A 22,579-nucleotide genomic window follows, 5' to 3' on the forward strand; every position below is an offset into this window, starting at 1 on the left:
TAACCAGTGAAGTCATTTCTGGATTACCCAATTGTATGGTATACTTGCCGAGCTGGTGATTTTTAATCTCATGGAGAAAATATTTGCATCATCTATCAGAATTGTGTGATTGACTTTGAGAGGCTGGCTTGGTGATAAACCTGGCTAAAAGTGAGTTTGTAAAAGCCCAAGTAACATTCCTGGGCCATGTCATTGGATATGGACAGATGGCCCCATGGGATGTGAAAACAAAGGTTATTGGGGAGTTTCCAATACCATCAACGAACCGGAAAGTATTGTAATTCCTGAGAGCTTTTTTAATCAGACGTTCACACCAAAATTTAGCAGTGTGGTTACATGAATGATGTATTGAAGAAATGCAGAAAACTTCAGTGGATGGAAAACTGTCAGAAGGCATTTGACAGCCTGAAAATTGTTAGGCACTGCCCCAGTGTTAGCCATACCTAATTATGCCAAGCCATTCTAGGTGACTACTGGTGAGAGTGATTGGGTGTTAGTGCTGTACTCTTACAAGAAGATGATGAGAAAATAAAGACCTATTGGGTATTTCCCCAAGAAATTGAGTGATCATCAATGGAAATTACCACGATCGAGAAGGAAAACGACAGCTTTGTGTTGATATTACAAAATTTCAACATTTATTGCCAGTAATGTGTCTGTCTGAGACAATTGTATGTACTGATCATTACCTCTTAAAGTTTTTGGAGAAGATTAAGGACATACATTGCAGACTGTTTAGGTGGAGCTTCTTATTGCAGCTATTCAGCTTGAAAATTATACATGTGGCAGGATGAGAAAACTTAATTGGTAGGAGAAAGTGAGGACTGCAGATGCTGGGGATCAGAGCTTAAAAATGTGTCGCTGGAAAAGCGCAGCAGGTCAGGCAGCATCAAAGGAGAAGGAGAATCGACGTTTCGGGCATAAGCCCTTCTTCAGGAATGAGGAGGGTGTGCCAAGCAGGCTAAGATAAAAGGTAGGGAGGAGGGACTTGGGGGAGGGGCGTTCGGAATGCGATAGGTGGAAGGAGGTTAAGGTGAGGGTGATAGGCCGGAGAGGGGGTGGGGGCGGAGAGGTCAGGAAGAAGATTGCAGGTCAAGAAGGCGGTGCTGAGTCTGAGGGTTGGGACTGAGAAAAGGTGGGGGAGGGGAAATGAGGAAGCTGGAGAAATCTGCATTCATCCCTTAATTGGTGACAGGTTGTTGCGACTGAAGACAGATGGAGGTATTTGGTGGTGGGAATAAACAGACTGAAATATGCTGCAGTTGTGATGTTTGCATGCTTAGAGTAAATGTAATGTACATTTATGGCAGTTTACTAATAGTTTAAGTTTTTAAAAATGAATATTGATGGTTTTTTAAACAAGAGATGAGTTGTGATGAGGCTGTAACTTCAAGAATAGTTCCAGAATAATGGGACACTCTTTCAGATCTAAGGTGGTAAGAAATTTATTCTCCCAAAGGGCAGTGAATGATTAGAATTCTATACCCCAAAGTGTTGTAGAGGCTGGATCGCTTAAAGTATTTCAGAGGAAATAAACAGTTAGTTTAAAAATATCAAGAAGTTGTGCGTTATGAGGAATTGGCATGAAAGCGGAGCAGAGGCCCAAGTAGATGAAGCATAATCTTACAGAATGGCAGGCTTCTGGAGCTGAATGGCCTATTCCTACTGGTATTTCTCTCATTTTTATGTCTGTTTTGCCCTCCCAGTCCACAAAGCACAACACTCTATACAACACAATGTTCTGGATGTAGATTTGCTCTCTGAGCTGGAAGGATCATTTTCAGATGTTTCAGTAACATCTTCAGTGAGCCTCTGGATGAAGCAATGCTGGTGTTTCCTGCTTTCTATTTATATGCTTGGGTTTCCTTGGGTCGGTGATGTCATTTCTGGTGGTGACGCGGTTTCCTATGGTGATGTCATTTCCTGTTCTTTTTCTCAGGGGTGGTAAATGGGATCCAAGTTGGTAGAATTCCATTTGGAATGCCATGCTTCTAGGAATTCTCGTCATGTCACTGTTGGCTTGTCCTAGGATGGATGTGTTGACCCAGTCAAAGTGGTGTCCTTCCTTATCTGTGTGTAAGGATATTAGTGAGAGAAGGTCATGTCGTTTTGTGGCTAGTTGATGTTCATGTATCCTGGTAGCTAGTTTTCTGCCTGTTTGTCCAATGTAGTGTTTGTTACAGTTCTTGCACGGTATTTTGTAAATGACATTAGCTTCGCTTAGGAAATGACATCACCATAGGAAATGATGTCACCACAGGAAATGACATCACCAACCCAAACATATAAATAGAAAGCAGGAAACGCTAGCATTGCTTCGTCCAGAGTCTCACTGAAGATGTTACCTGGTATGGTGGCTAAACGTCTGAAAATAAACCTTCCAGCTCAGCGAGCAAAACTGCATCTGGAACCTCAATCTGAGCTTCAAATCTTCTCAAAACTCGCTAGCACAATGTGCTCAATTTTATTTTTAAAACTGCAGCTATCTCTCCATACAGCTCTTTTAAAATTTTGATTCAAAGTTGTATCTTCCTTTTTCTAGTCCATAATTGAAAAACTGGGGAAATGAGAAGATGTGATACTTTTTAGAATAGGTTCTAATATTTTCCCAACTATGAACATTAAGCTAACAGGTGGGTAGTCTTCCGCTCACTCTCTTTTTCTCCCTTCTGAAATTGTGGAAGTAACGTTTGCTAATTTGTAACAGGAACCTTTCTGTAATCTTGAAAAAAGATGGTCATTAATGTATCCATGATTTCTACTACTATTTCCTTCAACAGCCATGTATGAAATTCATCTGGTCCAGGAGACTTATCAAACCTGAGTACAGCTAATTTTTTTCAAGTAATGCCTTTTTTTTTCCCCTAATGCTAATTTCTGTTAGCACTTCATTTCACAAGTCCTTTGGTCACTTACTATTTTTAGGACATTTCCTGAGTCATCTTTCGTCACAACAGATAACAAATAACAATTTGGTTTCTGTTCCTGTTCCCCATTAATGGGCCCATATTTATCCTTTCTAATGGCTTTTCCTTTCACATCTATAGAAACAGTTTTTGTTTTTGTTGTTTCCTTACCAAGTTTTTACTCTCCTCTGCTTGATCTTAAACTACTCTCAATTCTCAGGTTTATCATACTTTCTGGCATTCTTAGATGCTATTTCCTTTAATGTAGTTATTGACTACTTGCGTTAACTATGGTTGATTCACCTTTTTTCTTTGATTGTACTTTGGAGGAATACGTATTTGTTCTAGACCTTGTTGTATATTTTTAAAATTCTAGGCTATTGCCTATCTACTGTCAAATCTTGAGTATTTTCCCAATTCATTCTCGGCCCTCGTATCCTTAGGTTCCTTCGCTCGGAGTTAAGACTATAGTTTCACAATGAGCTACGTTACATTCAAACTTCATGTAAAGTTCTGTCATATTATAGACACTCTGTTTTTTGTGACTCCTTTCAGCAGGGCTATTAGTTGCCCATCCATATTATACAATTCCAAATACAAAATTGCCAGATCCTGAGTTGGCCCCTCAACATACTGTTCCAGAAACCCATTTTATAAATGCCTTACTAATGCTGGGAAGGATAAATTACTGTTGATTTTAGTTAATCCAGAGTATATGCAAATCAAAATTGCCTATTTATTACACATGTTTACATGCCTCTTTAATTTCCCAACTAACAGCATGTCAGCATTAGTACTACATTTTGGTGTTCTCTGAACCACTCTCAACACTGTTCCCATTGATGTTTCTTATCTTCACCCTCATTCTTTGTATATATTGATCTTTGGAACAAAGTTTCTCCAGTATCAACGTATTGGTGTGATTCCTTATTAAGTATGCTATCCCACCTCTCTCTCACTTTTTTGTTTATCTCTCCTGAATGTGGACTATCGTTTGATAATAAGTTTGATCTTGACCACCCTATAATCACTTTTTTTTCTAATGGCAATTAAATCTTATCCATTTACCTCTGGTACATACAAATCCTCGGTCTTTTTGTGAATGCTACTTGCATTCTGATAGTGCCTTTTAACAGACCTTTTAATAATAATTTCCATTTTGATCCTTTTTGCCATTGCATCATTAATCTTCTAAATTGCTTGTTTCATTTTCCTTAAATCTAAGCTTCCTCTTAAACTGTCATCCCACTGTCAATCTAGTTCCTCCCCAAACTGCACTAGCATATTTTCCCTGCGAAAAGTTTAGACCCAGTCCTGCCCTACAATTAGCCCCAATCTCCTTTAGTAGTTCCCTGAAATATGCTTTCTGAATTTCATTTCCTTCCCAGCTAAGTCATTTGTATTGAAATAGAACATGACCTTTGGCATTGTGCCTTCATCCAGAAGAAATACCCTTGGTGACATACTTGTCCCTAGCTCCAGAAAAGGAACAGACCATCCTGGAGTCATGTTTATAGCCACAGAAACATTTGTCTATTCCCCTAATTTGAGAATCTCCCCTCCCCCCATCGGAACTGCTCTTCTGTTATACTTCCTCCACTCCCATATGACCTGGATATAACTATACTCTGAGGAACTATCACCGTCTCGAGTATTTAATACAAAAAACCAATTTGTATGCAAGGTTATAGCCGAGGACCTCTGCACTACCTGTATTTTGTGTTTGGCCAGATCACTCGGCCTGCAATGTGGTGATTGCCATTTTTTTGGCTTGATTACTGTTATAGTTGAAATCACCCTCAGGAGAATCAACTTTGAGAACAATTGATTTTCATCCATGCAATTTGTAAATAAATTTAAAAGATGTAAATTAAATTAATCAATAGTAAATTTCTTAACTTCAATATCTTCCCTTTGTAGGCAGTTCCTTAGGATGGGGGTAAATTGCTTTAACTCAGTTTTGAGGGATTTTGAAATAGTTAAATTCAATGTGTGATTGAAGGGTTGGGTAGTTGGATTGTTCAGCTGTTTGTGTTCAGTTTCAGGCTTTGACTTTGCCTGTGTATGGTTTTGATAAAGTTGTTAAATGCGTTTCGTGTCTTCTCAAAGAAACCTTTTCCATTTTGGTCATTCAGAAGCCAGGAAACCCCATGAATTTGAAGGGTTGATTGTTCTCTTCATGGTTAATTTGAAAGCGCCTTTCAAAGCATTTCCTCTGTAGCCCTTTACAGCTTCTGCTGCAACAGAGTTGTTTCTGGAGTCTACTGTCAACATGCCTCTCCAGCAGAGTTGGTTATGTGTGATTATCTCCTTGATGTTGAGCACGTTGACTTGGGAGGAAATGCCAGTGTTGGACTACTACCTTTGGAGGACTTGCAAAGGCTCTGACCACAATTTTTAATCTAAGAAAATTCTTTTTTTGATCTATAGCCAGCTTTCTGTGCACATGACCGTACTTCCTTAAATTAATTGATTTTGCTTTTGGTGGTTTGTATGTTATCTTTTCCAGTGCTCTATATAAGTCCAGAGAAACAACATCAATACATCTATCTTTTATCTGTGTTTTCACTCTTTAATTAATTTTGTCATGTTGCTCCAGTGTGAACTGTTTAAAGAAATCCTCACTGACAGCTACTGTTTGTATTGTTCCAAATGCTCTGTGATATAGTTTAATTGACTAATAGCTGAAGTAAGACTCAATAGTTCATAATTATTTGGCTAATTGTCTTCCGAAGGTTGCTATATTTCTGACCCTCTGTTTCTCTAGCATGATCTTACTTCCCAGGGCATGTTGTGAAACTATGGTCAGAAGCTTCCTTCATGTTTGAGTGTACCATTCAAATTCCAATGATTTCTTGAGATTAAATTTATAAATTTATCTTCTGTTTCAGATTTACAAAGTAGTTGTGGAGATTGGCCTGATTATGCACTGTTGCAGAGTGATCTTCCAATATGGATGAACGCACCACGAAAGAAACTACACTTCCCTGCTACATCCATCGATCCCTTTTCATATTGCTGATACTGATGACAGTACTGATGCTGATTTTAAATTTGCATAGTATAAGGGTATGTAGAGCAATATAGCCAACATGCTTGGAGTAAAATGATCACATGTACTGTGGTTTAAAGTTGGATTATTTATTTAAAAAAAGGATGGTTTGTTTCTCCTGCACCATACATTGAAATGGAGAGTATCAATTTGGTAAAGTTTTGGTGTTTTCTCTAAACAATAAAGACTGAGTTTTCTCCCAGTTTGAATGCTGCTGAGTTGTATGTGCTCAGTAAATGAATGACTATTGGGTTCCAGACCACCCCTGTCACCTGTTGGAAGGGACACAACAGCTACCTTGAAGATGTTTTGTCTGTTTCCTCTTCTCACTTTCCCCACCGAATGAAGGTAAATATTATACCCCCTGCAGAATCACCATCAGGATTTCAGCAGAGTAGGAATAGTGAATTTGGGTCTTACTAACCAGTGCAGTGGCATCAGTAAGAAGTTTAAGTTCATTGTCTCTGTTGCCGTGTGCAGTTTTGCTGTTAACATTTATGAAAGAACTAATATTTATTATGGATATGTTGCAACAAAGGTTCATTAAATTGTTCCCTAAAATAGTGCGTTTATCCTATGATGAGAGACTCTGTAAATTTGGCTTGTATTTGCTGAAGCTTCTAAGAATGAGTAGTGATCTCATTGAAACTTTGAAGATTCTAAAGGGGCTTAATATGGTGGATATTAAGAGATGGTTACTCCTGTTCAAGGAATCTTGAATTTGTAGATAGTTTTGGGATAAGAAAAGACCAGAGACCATGAATACTCAGTGAGTCATTCATCTTCTGACTTCCCAAAGCCTGTCCACCATCTGCAAGACATGTGTTAGGAGTGTGATGGAGTACGCCTCACGTACTGAGATGATTTAAGTCCCAGTAACGCTCAAGCTTGACACCATCCAAGGCAAAGTTTGATTGACACAGCATCCATTGCCTCAACCGCCAGTGTCCAGTGGTAGCAGTGTGTACTATCTACGAGATGTACTGCGGAAATTTGCCAAAACGCATTTCACAGCACCTTCCAAACTCACAAGTGTCTTGACCCATTTCCATTTATAAGGACAAGGGCAGCAGATGCATGGGAAGACCAACATCTGCAAGTTCCCCTCCAAGCAATTCACCATCCTGACTTGGAAATATGTCACTGAACCAAAATTCTGGAATTCCCTCCCTAAGGGTGTGTGGGTCTACGTACAGCACATAGACTGCAACTCACCACTACCTTCTGAATTAGGTCCTGCCAGCAATGTCCCCATCTCATGAGAGAATGTTTTTTTTAAAAAATGAAGATCTAAGGAGGCTTTATACAGACTTGAAGATTCTGAGTGGGCAAGGACATGGCAGATGGAATATGAACAAATGAGTAAGGAGTGGGAGTAGGCCATTGAGCTCCTCAGTCCTGTTCCTCCATTCCATAGGAGCATAGCTGATTTGATTGTAACCTCAAATCCACATTTCTGCCCAACCCTGATAACCTTTCACACCCATTGTTAAATAATCATTGATCTACTTTTGCCTTAAAAATATTCAAGGGCTCTACTTTCACCACTTTCTAGAAGAACCTTCCAATGTCTTTGATTTTCTGAGAGAAAACATATTGCCTCATCTCCATTTTAAATGGGCGTCCTCTAATTTTTAAACAGTCACCCCGATTCATAATTCTCCTATAAGAAGAAACATCTTCCATATACAACCGTCAAGACCCTCTCAGGATCTTGTGTGTTTCAATCAAGTCAGCTGTGATGTTTTTAAACTCCAGCAGATGCAAACCTAGCCTATTCACTGTTTCCTCATAAGGTAAACCTCACATTCCAATTGTTAGTCTGGTAAGCCATCTCTACATAATATAACTCTGACACAATGTGGCTTTGCTTGAATATAATGTGAGGAAGTGTGAAGTTATCCATTTTGGTACAAAATTGCAGAAAGGTAGAGTATTTTATAAGCTGAGAGGGGTTGGGAAGTATTGACGTCCAAAGGAATCTCTATTCTCTTGTTCATGTGTGTCATTAAATTGTAGCATGCTCATAATCTCCAGCATTTCAAGTAATGAGTGATACTGTCGTAAACTTTAGAGAATACAGGCCCAGTCTCCTTAATCACATCTCAAAAACAGTCCTGGTATCCCAGAAATCAGTCTTATGAACTTGTGTTGAACTCCCTCTGCCGACAAGGATGTCCTTCATTGGATAAGGAATAGTTTTCAGTACTCCAGATGTGGTCTTACTAAGGCTCTATACAAATGCAGTAAGATATCTTTGCTCTTGAACTCAAATCCTTTTGTGATATTATTTGCCTTTCTAATTGCTTTTTGCATCTGAATGTTAGCTGAAAGTGACTAGTATATAAGGAAAACAAATTCACTTTGGACATCAACTCTTACTCATTTCTCTTCATTTTAAGAATGCCTTTTTAGTTTGTTTTCTACTAATGTGGTCAAATTCATAGATTTCCATATTTCATCTACCTTGTTTTTCCCTCCATTCTCACAACTTGTCTATATCCCCTTACACTTGCTATCTTCCAAGCTACAAGAACCATTCCATATTCAGTAAAAGTTTGGAAGATGATCACCAGTGCATTAAGTTGCGACCAGTCTCTGTCACACTGTGAGATACAAGTCATGATATATAGGGGATGTATTAACTTGCAGACCCAATTTTTCAAGGACTTCTTTATCTTGTTCTTTCTTTGTTCACATTGGTTCTGTGTTTTTAGTGTTTTGGGAGGAATTTGAGCTTCCTCTGTGAAGGTTACTATGTATTTGTTTCGGTTTTTCGACCAATTTCCTTTCTCCTCATTCTGTTGTATCTATATACAATTGACCTTTAACTGCCATTGCTAATTTCTTCCACCTAAGGTAACTCTGGAAGCTTTTACTGTCTGTTTTTTATATGTCATGTTACTTTATTTCCCTATTCTGCTTCTCTTTTTTTCAGTTTTTTTTTTGGTTCTCTTTGTAGAAATTCTTAAAATTTTTCCAATCCTCAAGCTCACTCCTTTCATTTGGCAACTTTATAAGACCATAAAAAGAGAAGTATGAACCACGGTAGGTCATTCAGCCCCTTGACCCTGTTTCACCATTCAATAGGATCATTGTTTATTCAACATTCCTGACATCCACTTTCCTGTTATCCTCATAAGTCTCAATCTCCCCTAGTGATCAAGAATCTATCTATTTCAGCCTTAAATGTACACAAGACTCTGCCTCCACAGCCTTACTGTGACAAGGTATTCCAAAGACACTCATCCCACATTATTTTCCATTTGCCCACTTATTTATGCTCTCAATTTCTCTCTCTAACATGTTTTTATTCCTATAACTTGCTTTTCTACCAATTTTTGTTTTATTGACAATTGTACATTTACTTGTTTTTTATAGGTCATTAACGTACATGTTAAACAGTTGCGTCCCAGCATTTATCCCTGCATAACTCCGTGTCACAGATCACCAGTCTGAAAAAAAACCCCATATCCCCACTTGCTATTTCCTGTCCATTAGCTAATTTTCTATCCATGCTCATATGCTACCTCTAGCACTGAGCTGTTACCATATGACTTAATATTTGTGAGGTAACTTGTTGAATGCTTTCTTGAAGTCCACATACAACACATCATCTGGTTCCTTTCTGTCTACTCTGGTTGATATTTGCTCAAAAATCCAAGATTAGTCGGACACAATTTCCCTTTCATGAAGCCATGTTGACTTTTTCTTTAATCTATTATAATCCTTACCTTTTCTTGTTAGCCACGGTAGTTCTTGTTGGGTTTTTCTGCCTCAAAGAAATGCATTTTTGTTCTAAAGCATGTGTTAATTCTTTAAACGTCAGCCATTACCTGTCTACTCTCATACACTCGAAGATAGATTCACTATTTACCACATCCAGTTTTCACCTCATGTTTTCGTTATTTGTTTATTCAGCTTTAAGACCCTAGTTTCGTATTGAATTACACTTCTTTCAAATTTAACGTAAAGGCTGTTCTACAAGATTATTAATATCTCTTTCTCATTCCACAATACTGGATCTAAAATAGTCCAGTCTCTAATTGGCTTCTCAATGCAGCGTTTTAGAAAACATCTTGTATAAATTCCAGGAATTTAACTTTCACTGCAGTAGTACTGGTTAGGTTTAGCGAGTCTATGTGGCCCCCATGATTACCATATTACCTTTTTAATAGGCATCTCTTAATTTCCTGTGTTATACGTTGCCCTATGTTACCACTGGTGACACATAAACAACTTTTAGCAATGTTTGTTGCCTCTTGATGTTTCTTGGCTTTACCCAAACTGATTCTACGTCCTGATCTTCCAATCTAAAATCATTTTTCACTAATGTACTGAACCTCCCCTTTATTAATAGTACCCTCACACCTCTTTCCCTTTTGTTTATTGTTCCTAAATGTAGAATGCCCTTAACATTTTAATGGATTTCGACCCTATTTGATACTGGTCTTTGTTCCGTTGTCTTTCAATATTGCTTTCTAATTTTCCTATCATTATCAGTTTGCTTCTCTTTTTATCTGACTTCCCTGGCAGGTTCCTATCCTACTGCAGAGTTAATTTAGGCCTTCCCCCAACAGTAGTTGCCATGAAGGTATTAGTTCTCAAGGTGTAACTTATCCTCCTCTTACAGGTCCCACCTGCCTCAGAACCAGTTCCAATACCTCAGAAACCTAGAGCAGTCTCTCCTGCATCATCACTCCTGCTATGTGTTCATTTATTCAGTCCTGTTTGTGTGCTCACTAGCTTGTGGCATTTGATGTAATTCAGAAATTACTGTCTTTGAAGCCCTGCTTTTCAGTGTCTTACTGAATTCATAAGTTCTACTCCGTTGGAAAGAATTGAAAAGGTCCACTTCTGGAAGTTCGCCTTCTCTCAAAAAAAATGTTTAGATTAGATTACTTTACAGTGTGGAAACAGGCCCTTCGGTCCAACAAGTCCACACCGACCCGCCGAAGCGCAAACCACCCATACCCCTACATTTACCCCTTACCTAACACTACGGACAATTTAGCATAGCCAATTCACCTGACCTGCACATCTTTGGACTGTGGGAGGAAACCGGAGCACCCAGAGGAAACCCACGCAGACACTGGTAGAATGTGCAAACTCCACACAGTCAGTCGCCTGAGGCGGGAATTGAACCAGGGTCTCTGGCACTCTGAGGCAGCAGTGCTAACCACTGTGCCACCGTGCTGCCCACTTTCTGCAGCCATACAGTGACATCCTTGATGCTGGCATCAGGGAGGCAACATACCATTCTTGATCACATCTACGACTACAAAAATTGCTGTCAGTTCTCCTAGTTACTGAACTCTCACCGCTATTCCCTTCCATTCTTTCTTCCTTCCTATCTGTGCAGCTAGGTCACACATTGCACTGTGGATTAGTTTTGGCTGTACTTCTGTAAGGAGCTTCATTGGCTAGATGGTTAGTACATAGTTCAAAATAATGTCACTTTGAACTGAGGTTGACTTGGGATCTACCTTCTTGCCCCACTCCTGAGAGTGGAAGGCAGTGGCAAACCAACACTGTCAAAAAGAAAACTGTCAGTGAAAGCTGCTTAGGATGAAAATCAGCAGACAGTCAGCCAAGGAATAACCCTCAGATATAGTAAAACAGAACAGTGGTGAGTGAACTGGATGTACACGTTGTTCTGCTATACTGTGCGTTTTGTTAATGCAAAATTGATTGCTGAATTGGGGGCACTGTATCTAAAGTGTGAGTTTTTAAAGCATGTATTGGTTATAACATGATTCCAACCTCATTAGTTTAAATGGTGCTGCTATTATGCAATTTTCTTAGAATGCGGGATTGCATGAGAATGGAATTACTGCATTATAACAAAACAGACTCTACTGGGGGTTTCAGCACTTGCCTTGTCTCCCTAAATTGACTGGTGGTCACCTATTTCATTTCTGCCTGCATTCTCTTAACCTGCAGGGTAACTGCTTTCCTAAACGTGCTATCTATATATCTCTTAACCTCCCTGAGAGTGCATCAGTGATTCAAACTGTTTTCTGAGCTCCAGTTTTTGTGACTAGTAACACTTCCTATATATATGGTTGTCTAAGTCATGAGGAAATGCAAATGGTTATCTGTGCAAATGGATGCCAGTCCTGGGCAGCTGAGTTGCCCTGCCGTGTGTTAACGTTAATTTGCAGACGATTTATTGTAAACTGGAGATTAGAAGGTAGAATTACACACCGGTTGGTTCCTTCTGCTGAGCCAATGTCATATTATTTTAATTCTGATGTTACATTTTCCAACTCTGCCTGTGTTCTGCTCCCTATGGCTGCATTTTGTCCTCTGTTTAGCTCTTGCTCTTTTTGTCACTTTCCAAGTTAAAATGTAGCTGCTTAAGTGTACTTTCCCTTCCATTTTTATATCTTTTCAGCAATTTAAAGAACTCACCTGCCCACCTAACAATAGTGTACTAACTTATTTCTACTCAGCTCCTAACAGTAATTACTCAGAAACTGGTCAACATTGTTTTTCTGTAATGGGACTGATTTTTAAATAAAACTTTTTCTTGAAACTCTGTGTGTCAACTTACTGAAGCAAGTGCTTCATGTCCTGAGCACAGTTTACACAAATCCTGCTCTATAAATGCAAAGAAGATTCCACTCCTTTTCATTGTTCTCTGGCCCTTGGCTCATTATCTGCTGATGTTTCGTCCTAAACTGTTTTCCATAAGACATGGAACAGGGATTGGCCATTCAGGCCCCCCAGCATGTTCTGCCACTTAATTAAATCATTGGTTGTGCCCTCAAATCTGCATTACTGCCTACCCCTGCTAACCTTTCACTCCTTCAATTAACAAGAATCTATTTACCTCTGACTTAAGTATTCAAAGATTCTGCTTCCACCACCTTTTCTGAGGAAAAGAGTTCTAAAGACTCCTGATACCCTCAGATTTTTAAACAATTATCTCCATTCTAAAAGGGCAGTCCCTATTTCTTAAACATGACTCCTTGTTCATGATTCTTCTGTAAGAGTAAACATCCTCTCCATATCTATCCCATTGTGATCCCTCAGGAGCTTGTCTGTTTTCATTTTGTGGTTTTGCTTTTTTCAGTAGTGGTGCCATTCCCTCAGGAGCAGGGCAAGGAGGCAGATCATAAGTCTACTCCAGCTGGAATGGGAATTAAAGCTGTGCTGTTGGACATTATTCTAAACTGGGCAGCAGTCACCTAGCTCTCAGAGCTAACAGACCTACGCCAAGTAGGTAACCTGGCAGTTTTCAATGGAGAGGCTGCTGTTGGACAGTAAAAGCTGACAGCTCTTTTATCTCAGATGGGGCTGCATCTCTTGCCCTTAAATAAATAAAATCCTGTTGAGGTAGCTGGTGCATTCTCAGCAGCTTTTTGGGCGGCAGTGCAGGAAGCCTGGAAAGCCTCTGAATAAAAGCCAAAAATACTGCAGATGCTGAACATTTGAAACACACCCAGAAAATGCTGGAGAACCTGAGTTAAGATTTCAAGCTCAATATGACTCTTCAAAATGAGAACATTTCTCCCAGACTGGAAAAGTTAGCTGCATTTCTCTTTCCACAGATGCTACCAAACTCATGTGTGTTATCCAAAAAAGTCCTGCCTGTAGTGTAGAAATCTTGAAGTCTTTATCTGAGCTATACTTCTGTGCTTTACTTGTTGAAAGTATGTTTGGAGATAAAATGTGTGTGTTGACCGTGTCAAAGATATTAATTGTACATATTTTTTCCTTTTTCATAGTATGATAAATATTCAATTTCTGGCTCTGATTCTAAATGGAGGAGTTATCCAACTCCAAAACTTTATTCTGCTATGAGGCAGAAAACCGAGCCAAGGAATCTCCATTGGACAGACAGATTATTGCAATATGGCTACCAGAATCACAGCTTCACCCCTGAAGAAAGGTCAGAGGGAACATTCCTTATGAAAATGATCGAATGGCCTAAACCACCCAACTCTGCTGTGCCCTGTGAGAAAAGCAGCGACCCAGCACATGTTCGCTTTGTAATTTTAAATTCTGCAAAGACTTTCTATGTGGGAGATCAGCTACAAGTGATGCTGCAGATGAGTGATTTTGACGGTCACCCAAAGCGATATGGGGGTGACTATCTCCAAGCTCGGATCCACACCCCAGCTTTAAAAGCTGGTTCAGCAGGAACTGTTATAGACAATGAAAATGGAATTTACTATATCAATTTTAATTTATCTTGGTCGGGGAAAGTTGAAGTCTCTGTTTTACTGGTTCATCCCAGTGAAGGGATCCAAGCACTTAAAAGACTACGTCAGGAGCGGCCAGAAAGAGTGTATTTTAAAAGTACCTTCAAATATCGGGGTACTTCAGAGACCACTGTGTGTAATCTTTATTTGCCTCCATCTAAACCACTTTGTAACTTTACTGATCCCAGGACTGGGGAACCCTGGTTCTGTTACAAACCAAAGAAGCTTCCCTGCTCTGCTCGTATCAACCATTTTAAAGGAGGTTATGAGAAAAATCTCTTAATTGGAAAAGAGGACCATTATTTCCAAAGGTAATTGAATTAATGTTTTTTTATTTATAGTTTATTTAAAAAAAAAAACTCATTCTCAATCTGATCATTAGAAAAGCACAAGGTATAGAACCAAACTTCCCAACTTTGGGATGTCAGTTAAAAGCAGGACAGTATTTAATGGCAACAAAACTTGAGTTTATATAGTGGCTCTAACATAGCAAAACGTACTCCACAGGAGTTTTATATAACAAAATATGGCTAAACCACATACAAAATATTGGCAAGTTAATCAAAAGCTTAGTTGAAGTGTAAGGTCTTAAGGAGCCTCTTAAAGGAGATGGAAAGTGCAAGATAAGTGTAGGAAAGGAATTCCTGAACTTGGGCTGTAGGCTACTGAAGATCCAGTTGACAGTAGTCAAGCAATTTTTAAAATAGAAAATTTGCAATGGGCAGAATTGGATACAGGTAGATATCTGAAATATAGAAGGCTGAAGGGTGCTACAGAAGTAAGGAGGGGCAAATCTTTGGAAATTGACATAAGAATTTTGAAGTTTGCTTTTGGTTTTTTGATTTGGTGTCATCACTTATTTCAGACAATTCACGTACTACTTCAATGAAGGAAGGAAAATTAAACAACAATTTATATACCACTCTTTTAAACCTCTGGGGGTTTTGCAATTGCTGAATTGGCAGAGCCAAAGTGCTGATGGAAATCAGTGAGAAAGAAGAATGTATTAAAAATTAAGAAAATGATGTGGAATATTCAAAATATACTACATCTCTCATGCAAACTCTGGATAGTTCTAAAATATAAATAATTGTATAATGTTTGTGTTGAGGTGATGCTAAATTTATAATGCATTAACTACAAAGTGTCAGTTGTCTTCAATTAGTAATTTTTCTTACCATGTTAAACAGTGAAGATAATTGGTCAATCACAATAAGGAATATTTTAGGTTCTATCGAGATGCTGACAAATGCAGTTTATTATCCAGTGTGCAAGAGGAAAGAACAAAAGAAATTCACTGTACACCACATCTGATTCTGTTCCTTTCAGATAAACCAGTCCTTGTAAACAAAGTCATTTGATAGTGATCAGATAGATGGAAAGTGTTGTGTGGTTGAGAGTTTAGTGGGATTAAGGACACCTGAGGTATATTGTGTGGCACTTGAAAGGAAATACCAATGGCATCGTAGATTTTGAATGGATTTTGAAATGTTAATTGTTGCTGTATAGTAGAGCTATGATGCACTGAAGTACTGGATGCTTTCAAATTTGTCTTGGCTTTGACTCATGGTCCTCATTACCTGCAGGTACACTACTGACAGAACCATGTGGGGAAGGTTCCAGATCTGATCATTTTTTTATTCCCTTGACAAATCCTGATGGATCACTCAGTACTTCTAGTTCCTGTGTGATAGGTAATGAACTCCCATTACAGCAGTATCTGGAGTTTTGTCATTCTCAGGAGGACAGTGCTCCAGTTCCCTATGGATGATGAGGTTTAGGTGTATTGTTGGGTGAAATACAGAATACCAGGCAGAACAAAAATCAATATACCATGAATAATCTTGCATAGGAGTAGTGATTGCTCAAAAAGACCTTGCAGATCTCTGACACTAACAACCTACACAGAGCTCACAAGTTTAATTTCAGCTGAAAACCAGGTATTTAATGCTGCAGTCATGAATGGAAATCAAGCAGGTAAAAGCAGCAAGAGCTATATCCAAAAGATTAGTGCCTTTTATGTTACTGATTGTGTTCCTGGAGGTGCAGAAATATTTTTCCTGTTGCCCAATAAACTAACCTACTTTTTCTCCCCAGGATTATTTGATCCAATTATTTCTATGTCCAAGTTATGGCTCCCCCCCGGCTAATTTCATTCCTGGCCCCGTTCCTGTGAGCTCTACTTTTCTCCCTAATTACTCGTTCTCTTTCTCCACCCTGATCTTGTGATCCGTCATTTGCAATATCTCCGGCCCCATCCGCTGTCAGATTTTTTTTTTTTGCTACGGTTTTGTGCTATTGGTTTTCCTACAAAACAGGGCAGTTTCCTGTTAAACTGGCTGGCTGTTGAGCAATAAATCTTCCTGCTATTAATGTCTAGAGAAACCTGCTTTGAGGTGCATTATCCAAAACTCCTCCCTCCCCTCTGGTCTGTAATGATAACTAACTGTAAAATCTATGAATTTAAATTTGAGTTAAAGGTTTATATATTTAACTGTCTCTTGATGTGTAGGTTTAGGCTTTTACTTTAAAAAATAAATTTGGGTTGCCTCCTGTACATGTCGGTCTTTATCGTGATGCACTGGTTTAATGTGGTACATCTTTGCATTTTCAGTGCAATAAACATAAAGAGGCCTATATTACCCAGTTCCGCAGGTTATATAATGGTGGAGCCTTCACCTCATGCAGGTAAAATATATCTAAACACATTGTTAAATTTAAAGATTTGCCATAATTGAAACTTTGAAAATGTATTGATTGCTGGATGTGTCATGTATTGTGATTTCTGTCTTTATTTGCAGCTCCACCTCTTGGAGCATGTGTCCAGGGACAGCCCATGGTGTCACCATCTGGTTTTTATTATCAGGACCAGTGGATGTCAACAACCTGCAATATTCACCGCTTTGACACGCCTGCAAAGATTACAGACTGTCTTCATGGAAAAAGTGTCTTTCTGTTTGGAGATTCCACTGTTCGTCAGTGGTTTGAATATTTGACTGAATTCATTCCAGGTTGGGTTTCTTAATCTCAGCCTGCTTGTCTTTTGTTGTCTGTTTAATCTAGTTATTTACTTGTATTTACCTACTGACCTTGCATGTAGAATGTTTCATGGATTAAATGTACATGACATTTATACATAATTGGCTAAAGTATACATCTGAATAAGGAAAGCAATTAGAAAATACCTCCAGATTTAGGAAAAATATCTAAAGTGACGCACCATCCAATAAAAATGCAGGTGAACTGATCAAAAAGATCAAAATCCTCTTGGGAAATTGTTTTGGTCTGCTGTTATACCTTTCTGATCCACTCAGTATGAAATGTTTAAAAATATGTATTGCAAACATAACATCATCTATCTTTGAGTATTTTATTAACAATTTTATTTGAGGTCAGAAGTCACATGACTCCAGGTTATAGTCCAACAGACTTATTTGAGATCACAAGCTTTTGGAGCACTGCTGCATTGTCAGGTGGAGTGAAGAGAAGCGCACAGGCACAGAATTTAGAGGCAGAGAGATCAAAGGGTCGTACAATGGTGCCTGTGTGCTTCCCATCCCTCCACTCCACCTGACGAAGAATCAGTGCTCTGAAAGCTTATGATTTCAAACAAATCCATTGGACTGTAACCTGGTGTCATGTGACTTCTGACCTTGTCCACACCCGTCTAACACCGGCACCTCCCCAGCAATTTTATTTGAAGATGTTCTCTGCACGTAAGTTCTAATGATTGATTCCTTTGTCCTTTGAGCAAAGGGCATGGCCATTTCCCTGTTGCAATGAGCAGGAAAAGTCGCTAGAGATCTGTTTTGATCCATCTTTAATCCTTTTTTTTATTGCCTCAGGATTTCAAGGATTTCCCTAGTGGTAGGAGCTGGGAAAGTGCTTGCAATAACACTTACCCAAACAAAGTATTTGTTAACAAAGCTAAGAATTTCCAGCACCGCCACACCCACCATTACTCACTCACCCAGAGGAATATTGACAGACTCAATGAAGTTAAGGTCTGTGCTCAGGACCCTCATTAATCAGAAAGTTAGGGGAGTGAGGAGTGGTCACAATGGCAAGGCAAAGAGAAATAGGTAACTCTTAATCTTCAGTTTTGTCTCCCAGGAATATTTTGTTGGTTTTCATGCCTGTATTAGCAGTGAGAAGACCTGGATTGTGCATCATGATTGAGGTTGGAAGTCTGAGCAGTGGACCAGAATGGGGAAACCATAAGTCATGTACTGGCTTGGGGCACCAAATACCAGTTGTCTGGGTCGGGGCTCCATACTTTGAGACTGTTGTTTCTGTCCGTCTCGAATGAAGATAGGAAATATCTTTCTGACACTCCTCCAGTATCATCTGTTAGTTAAAGGTGAATGCTATAGACTGTGAGTGTGCATATTTCCAAACATCCTTCAGTACAAACCAGTACAAGTGGAAAAGTGTACATTTTCAATTTGAAGGTCAAAATGAGGTCCTCTGAGATTGTCTTAATTCTGTACATTTTAACAATTTCAGCTTGTATTGGCAGTGTTTCAGAATGAGTGTCATACTGTTATCAGTCAGTCACAGACACTGAAACTGGGCTTGATAGTGTTGTTTGTGTCGCTACTATTGAAGACCTAAGGTCTCAAAGTGACAGTGTGCTTTGCTTCTGAATAGTTCCTTCACAACACATGTCATGCCTTGCTAAAAGGGTGCTAGTAAAGGTGTAATGAGTATGTTTTGTGGAAGGTTATACCAGTTTTGGATTTACATGACAGCACTCTGGGCCTGAGCTTCAGTTGCAGCATTGAAACATTGGGTACTTTATCTTGTGATTGATATTGAAACTGAGACAACAGTCACCAGACATTACATCATGCTGGATTCTGCAAAAGGTGTCATGACGCTGCCCCCCTCACACAATAATCAGCTCCACGTTCAATATAATGTCATGACGCTGCCCCCCTCACACAATAATCAGCTCCACGTTCAATATAATGTCTCTGCCAGGTTGGAGCCAGACCCCTCATGCAATGTTAAAATTGGCAAATGTTTTTCAATGCAGATAATTTTTTATTTCAAACATGGGTAAAACAAAGGTACTTTGTATAGGGTAACTCAGTGGACATCTGAAGAGGTTTAATATCATAGGGTAGGAAGGCATGTTTTAAGTATCTAAAACACTGACTTGAAGAATCAAAGCTTGGAGTATTCTGAACAATTCTGGGAATCATTCCTGAAAAAGAACATATTGGCCATTTAAGGTCCATGGTGTGTTCTTCTGTGGAATGATCTGTTTTTCTAAAATCTATGAAAGTCTTAGCATGTCTCAACATTGACTGTGATTATGAGGTACAGTTAGTCTTGTTGAGCTCATTGAAGAACTCCAGTAGAAGGAACAGACTTTGAATACAATCCACAATATGTTCTTCCTAAATTTCCCTCTCATGGGAAATGACAACACTGTGTTTTCTTTGGTAGGGACTTAACCTGTGCTGGCATATCTACTTCATCCCATATTTGGATGAGATTTCAATATATGCCCAGACGTTCTGCACTTGCTCTCTGCCACTAAGCTTCTAGTGTTCTAACTTAATTTTTATTTTGTACTTTCCACCATCCTCTGCTATTATATTATTTTTCAGAAAACAGCTCAGTAAACTATAGAACTAGATCCATTCTTGACGCACATTTGTCAGCATTTACTTTCAAATATTACACATTTTAATCGTCCACTTTTTTCATGTAAAAATAGCAGTTTCAGTTTGAGTTCTATGTTAGAGACATAAGATACTTACTGGTTAAGCTTACCACTTCCATTCAAAATCACAGACCTTTCAGAATAAAATTGAGACTTTTCTTCATGCAAAGTGGGGATATAGTTTGAAACTCTATTTTTTGCAAATAGCAATCAATTCTAGTCTAATTATGTTTGAAACTGCCTGGCAAATATTTTTCAATCTCAAAGATGTTAAGGGGTATGAAATAAAGGTGGATATGAGGTTTAATCATAGACTAGCCATGATGAGAGTAGGGAGGACAGGGACAGGATTTCATGGTCACAGGAATATGCTGGCAGACAGCAAGCTGGTTTGAAGTGTGTCTACTTCAACGTCAGAAGTTTCTGAAATAAGGTAGGTGAGCTTGCAGCATGGATAGGTACTTGGGATTTTGATGTTGTGGTCATTTTGAAGACATGGATAGAACAGGGTCAGGAGTGGATGTTGCAAGTTCCAGAGTTTCGATCTTTCATTAAGAATAGGCAAGGCAGTAAAAGAGGGGGAGGTGTGGCCTTATTAGTCAAGGTTAGTATAATGGTGGCTGAAAGAACTTTTGATGAGGACTCATCTACTGAGGTAGTGTCAGGTGAGGTTAGAAACAGGAGAGGAGAGGTCACACTGCTTGGAGTTTTTATAGGCGTGGGCAGAGTTCCAGGGAGGTGGAAGAGAGGATTGACAAAATTATTCTGGACAGGAGTGAAAGGAACAGGGTGGTCATTATGGGCAACTTTAACTTCCCCAACCTTGATAGGAAATGTTATAGCTCTAGTATGTTGGATGGACCAGTTTTTGTCCAATGTATATAGGAGGGTTTCCTGACATAGTATGTCAAAGGGTTGACAAGAGGGAAGGCCACAACTGGATCTGGTACTTGGTAATGAACCAGGCCAGGTGTTTGATTTAGTTGTAGGTGAGCACTTTGGAGTGAGTGACCATAATTCAGTTACATTGAGTTTAGCGATGGGAAGGGTAGGTACATGCCACAGGTCAAGAGTTATTGATGGGGCAAGGACAAATATAATATGATTAGGCAAAAATTAGGACACATAGAATGGGGTAGCAAAATGCAGGGAATGCAGACAATGGAAATGTGGAGCTGGTTTAAGGAACAGATATTGCATGCCCTTGATAGATATGTCCCTGTCAGGCAGGGAGGAAGTGATCAGGTAAAGTATCCGTGGTTTACTACAGAAATTGCATCTCTTGGTAAGCAGAAGAAGGAGGCTTATGTGTTGTTGAGGCAAGATGGTTCAAATGAGGCGATGGAGAGTTACAGATCAGCTAGGAAGGATTTAAAGAGAGAGTTAAGAAGAGCAAAGAGAGGACACTAGTAGTCTTTAGCAAATAGAATAAAGGAGAATAATAGGGCCAGTCAAAGATAGAAGTGGGAAGTTGAGTATAAACCCTGTGGAGATCTGAGAGGTGCTAAACGAACATTTCTCATCAGCTTTCACTCAGGAAAAGGAGAATATTGTAGAGGAGAAGAATGAGGTACAAGATATTAGACTAGAAAGGATCGAGGGTGGTTACGAACAAGTGTTATCAATTCTAGAAGGAGTGAAAGTAGACAAGTCCCCTGGGCTGAATGGGATTTGTCCGTGAATTCTCTGGGAAGCTAGGGAGGGAATAGCAGAGCCTTTGGCTTTGATATTTGAGTCATCGTTGTCTATAGATTTAGGTACCAGAGGACTGGAAGATTGCAAATGTTGTGCCCTTGTTCAAGAAGGGCAGTAGAGATGACCCAGGTAATTTTAGACCACTGAGCCTTACTTCTGTTGTAGGAAAGGATTATAAGAAATAAAATTTATAATCTTCTAGCAAGCAACAACTTGATTTCAGATAGTCAACATGGTTTCGTCAAAGGTAGGTCGTGTCTCACAAACCTCATTGAGTTTTTTGAGAAGGTGACCAAGCATGTAGATGAGGGTAGGGCAGTTGACATGGTATACATGGACTTCAGTAAAGCCTTTGATAAGGTTCTACAGAGTAGGCTGTTGGAGAAAATGTAGAGGCATGGGATTGAGGGTGATTTAGCAGTTTGGATTAGAAACTGGCTTTCTGAAAGAAGGCAATGAGTGGTGGTTGATGGAGAATATTCAGCCTGGAGTCCGGTTAGTAGTGGTGTGCTACAAGGATCTGTTTTGGGACCATTGTTGTTTGTCATTTTTATAAATGACTTAGATGCAGGCATAGGTGGATGCATTTGTAAATTTGCAGATGACATTAAAGTCAGTGGAGTAGTGGACAGTTTGGAAGAATGTTACAGGTTTCAGGGGGACTTGGATAGACTGCGGAATTGGGCTGAGAGGTGGCAAATGGAGTTCAATGCAGCTAAATATGAGGTTATGCACTTTGGGAGGTATAACAGGAAGGCAGAGTACTGGGTCAATGGAAAGATTCTTGCTAGTGTGGATGTCCAGAAGGATCTATGAATCCATGTACATAGATCCCTGAAAATTGCCACCCAGGTTGATAGTGCTGTTAAGAAGGCAATACGGTGTGTTAGGTTTCATTGGTAGAGGAATTGAGTTCTGTAATATCATGCTGCAACTATACAAACCTCTAGTGCGGCCACACTTGGAATATTGTGTACAGTTCTGGTCACCATATTTCTGGAAGGATGTGGAAGCATTGGAAAAGCTGCAGAGGAAGTTTACC

General features: G+C 39.3%; 1 protein-coding gene across 5 annotated transcripts in view; it reads left to right on the top strand.

The window, feature by feature from the left end:
• The window catches only part of LOC122555275 (NXPE family member 3-like), a 53,429-nt gene that overhangs the window by 24,190 nt on the left and 6,660 nt on the right, over positions 1-22,579 (top strand). For all 5 annotated transcript variants that reach the window (XM_087992690.1, XM_087992688.1, XM_087992687.1 and 2 more), the window contains 4 exons: positions 5,798-5,975; positions 13,692-14,479; positions 16,783-16,856; positions 16,970-17,179. In XM_087992690.1, the coding sequence (XP_087848816.1) occupies positions 5,859-5,975; positions 13,692-14,479; positions 16,783-16,856; positions 16,970-17,179 (1,189 nt within the window). In that variant the 5' untranslated portion in view covers positions 5,798-5,858. The remainder of the gene's footprint in view (positions 1-5,797; positions 5,976-13,691; positions 14,480-16,782; positions 16,857-16,969; positions 17,180-22,579) is intronic.

The sequence above is a fragment of the Chiloscyllium plagiosum genome, unplaced genomic scaffold (assembly GCF_037043375.1).
Source record: "Chiloscyllium plagiosum isolate Xiang-an unplaced genomic scaffold, Cpla_swu_hap1 HiC_scaffold_12, whole genome shotgun sequence".
NCBI lineage: Eukaryota > Metazoa > Chordata > Chondrichthyes > Orectolobiformes > Hemiscylliidae > Chiloscyllium > Chiloscyllium plagiosum.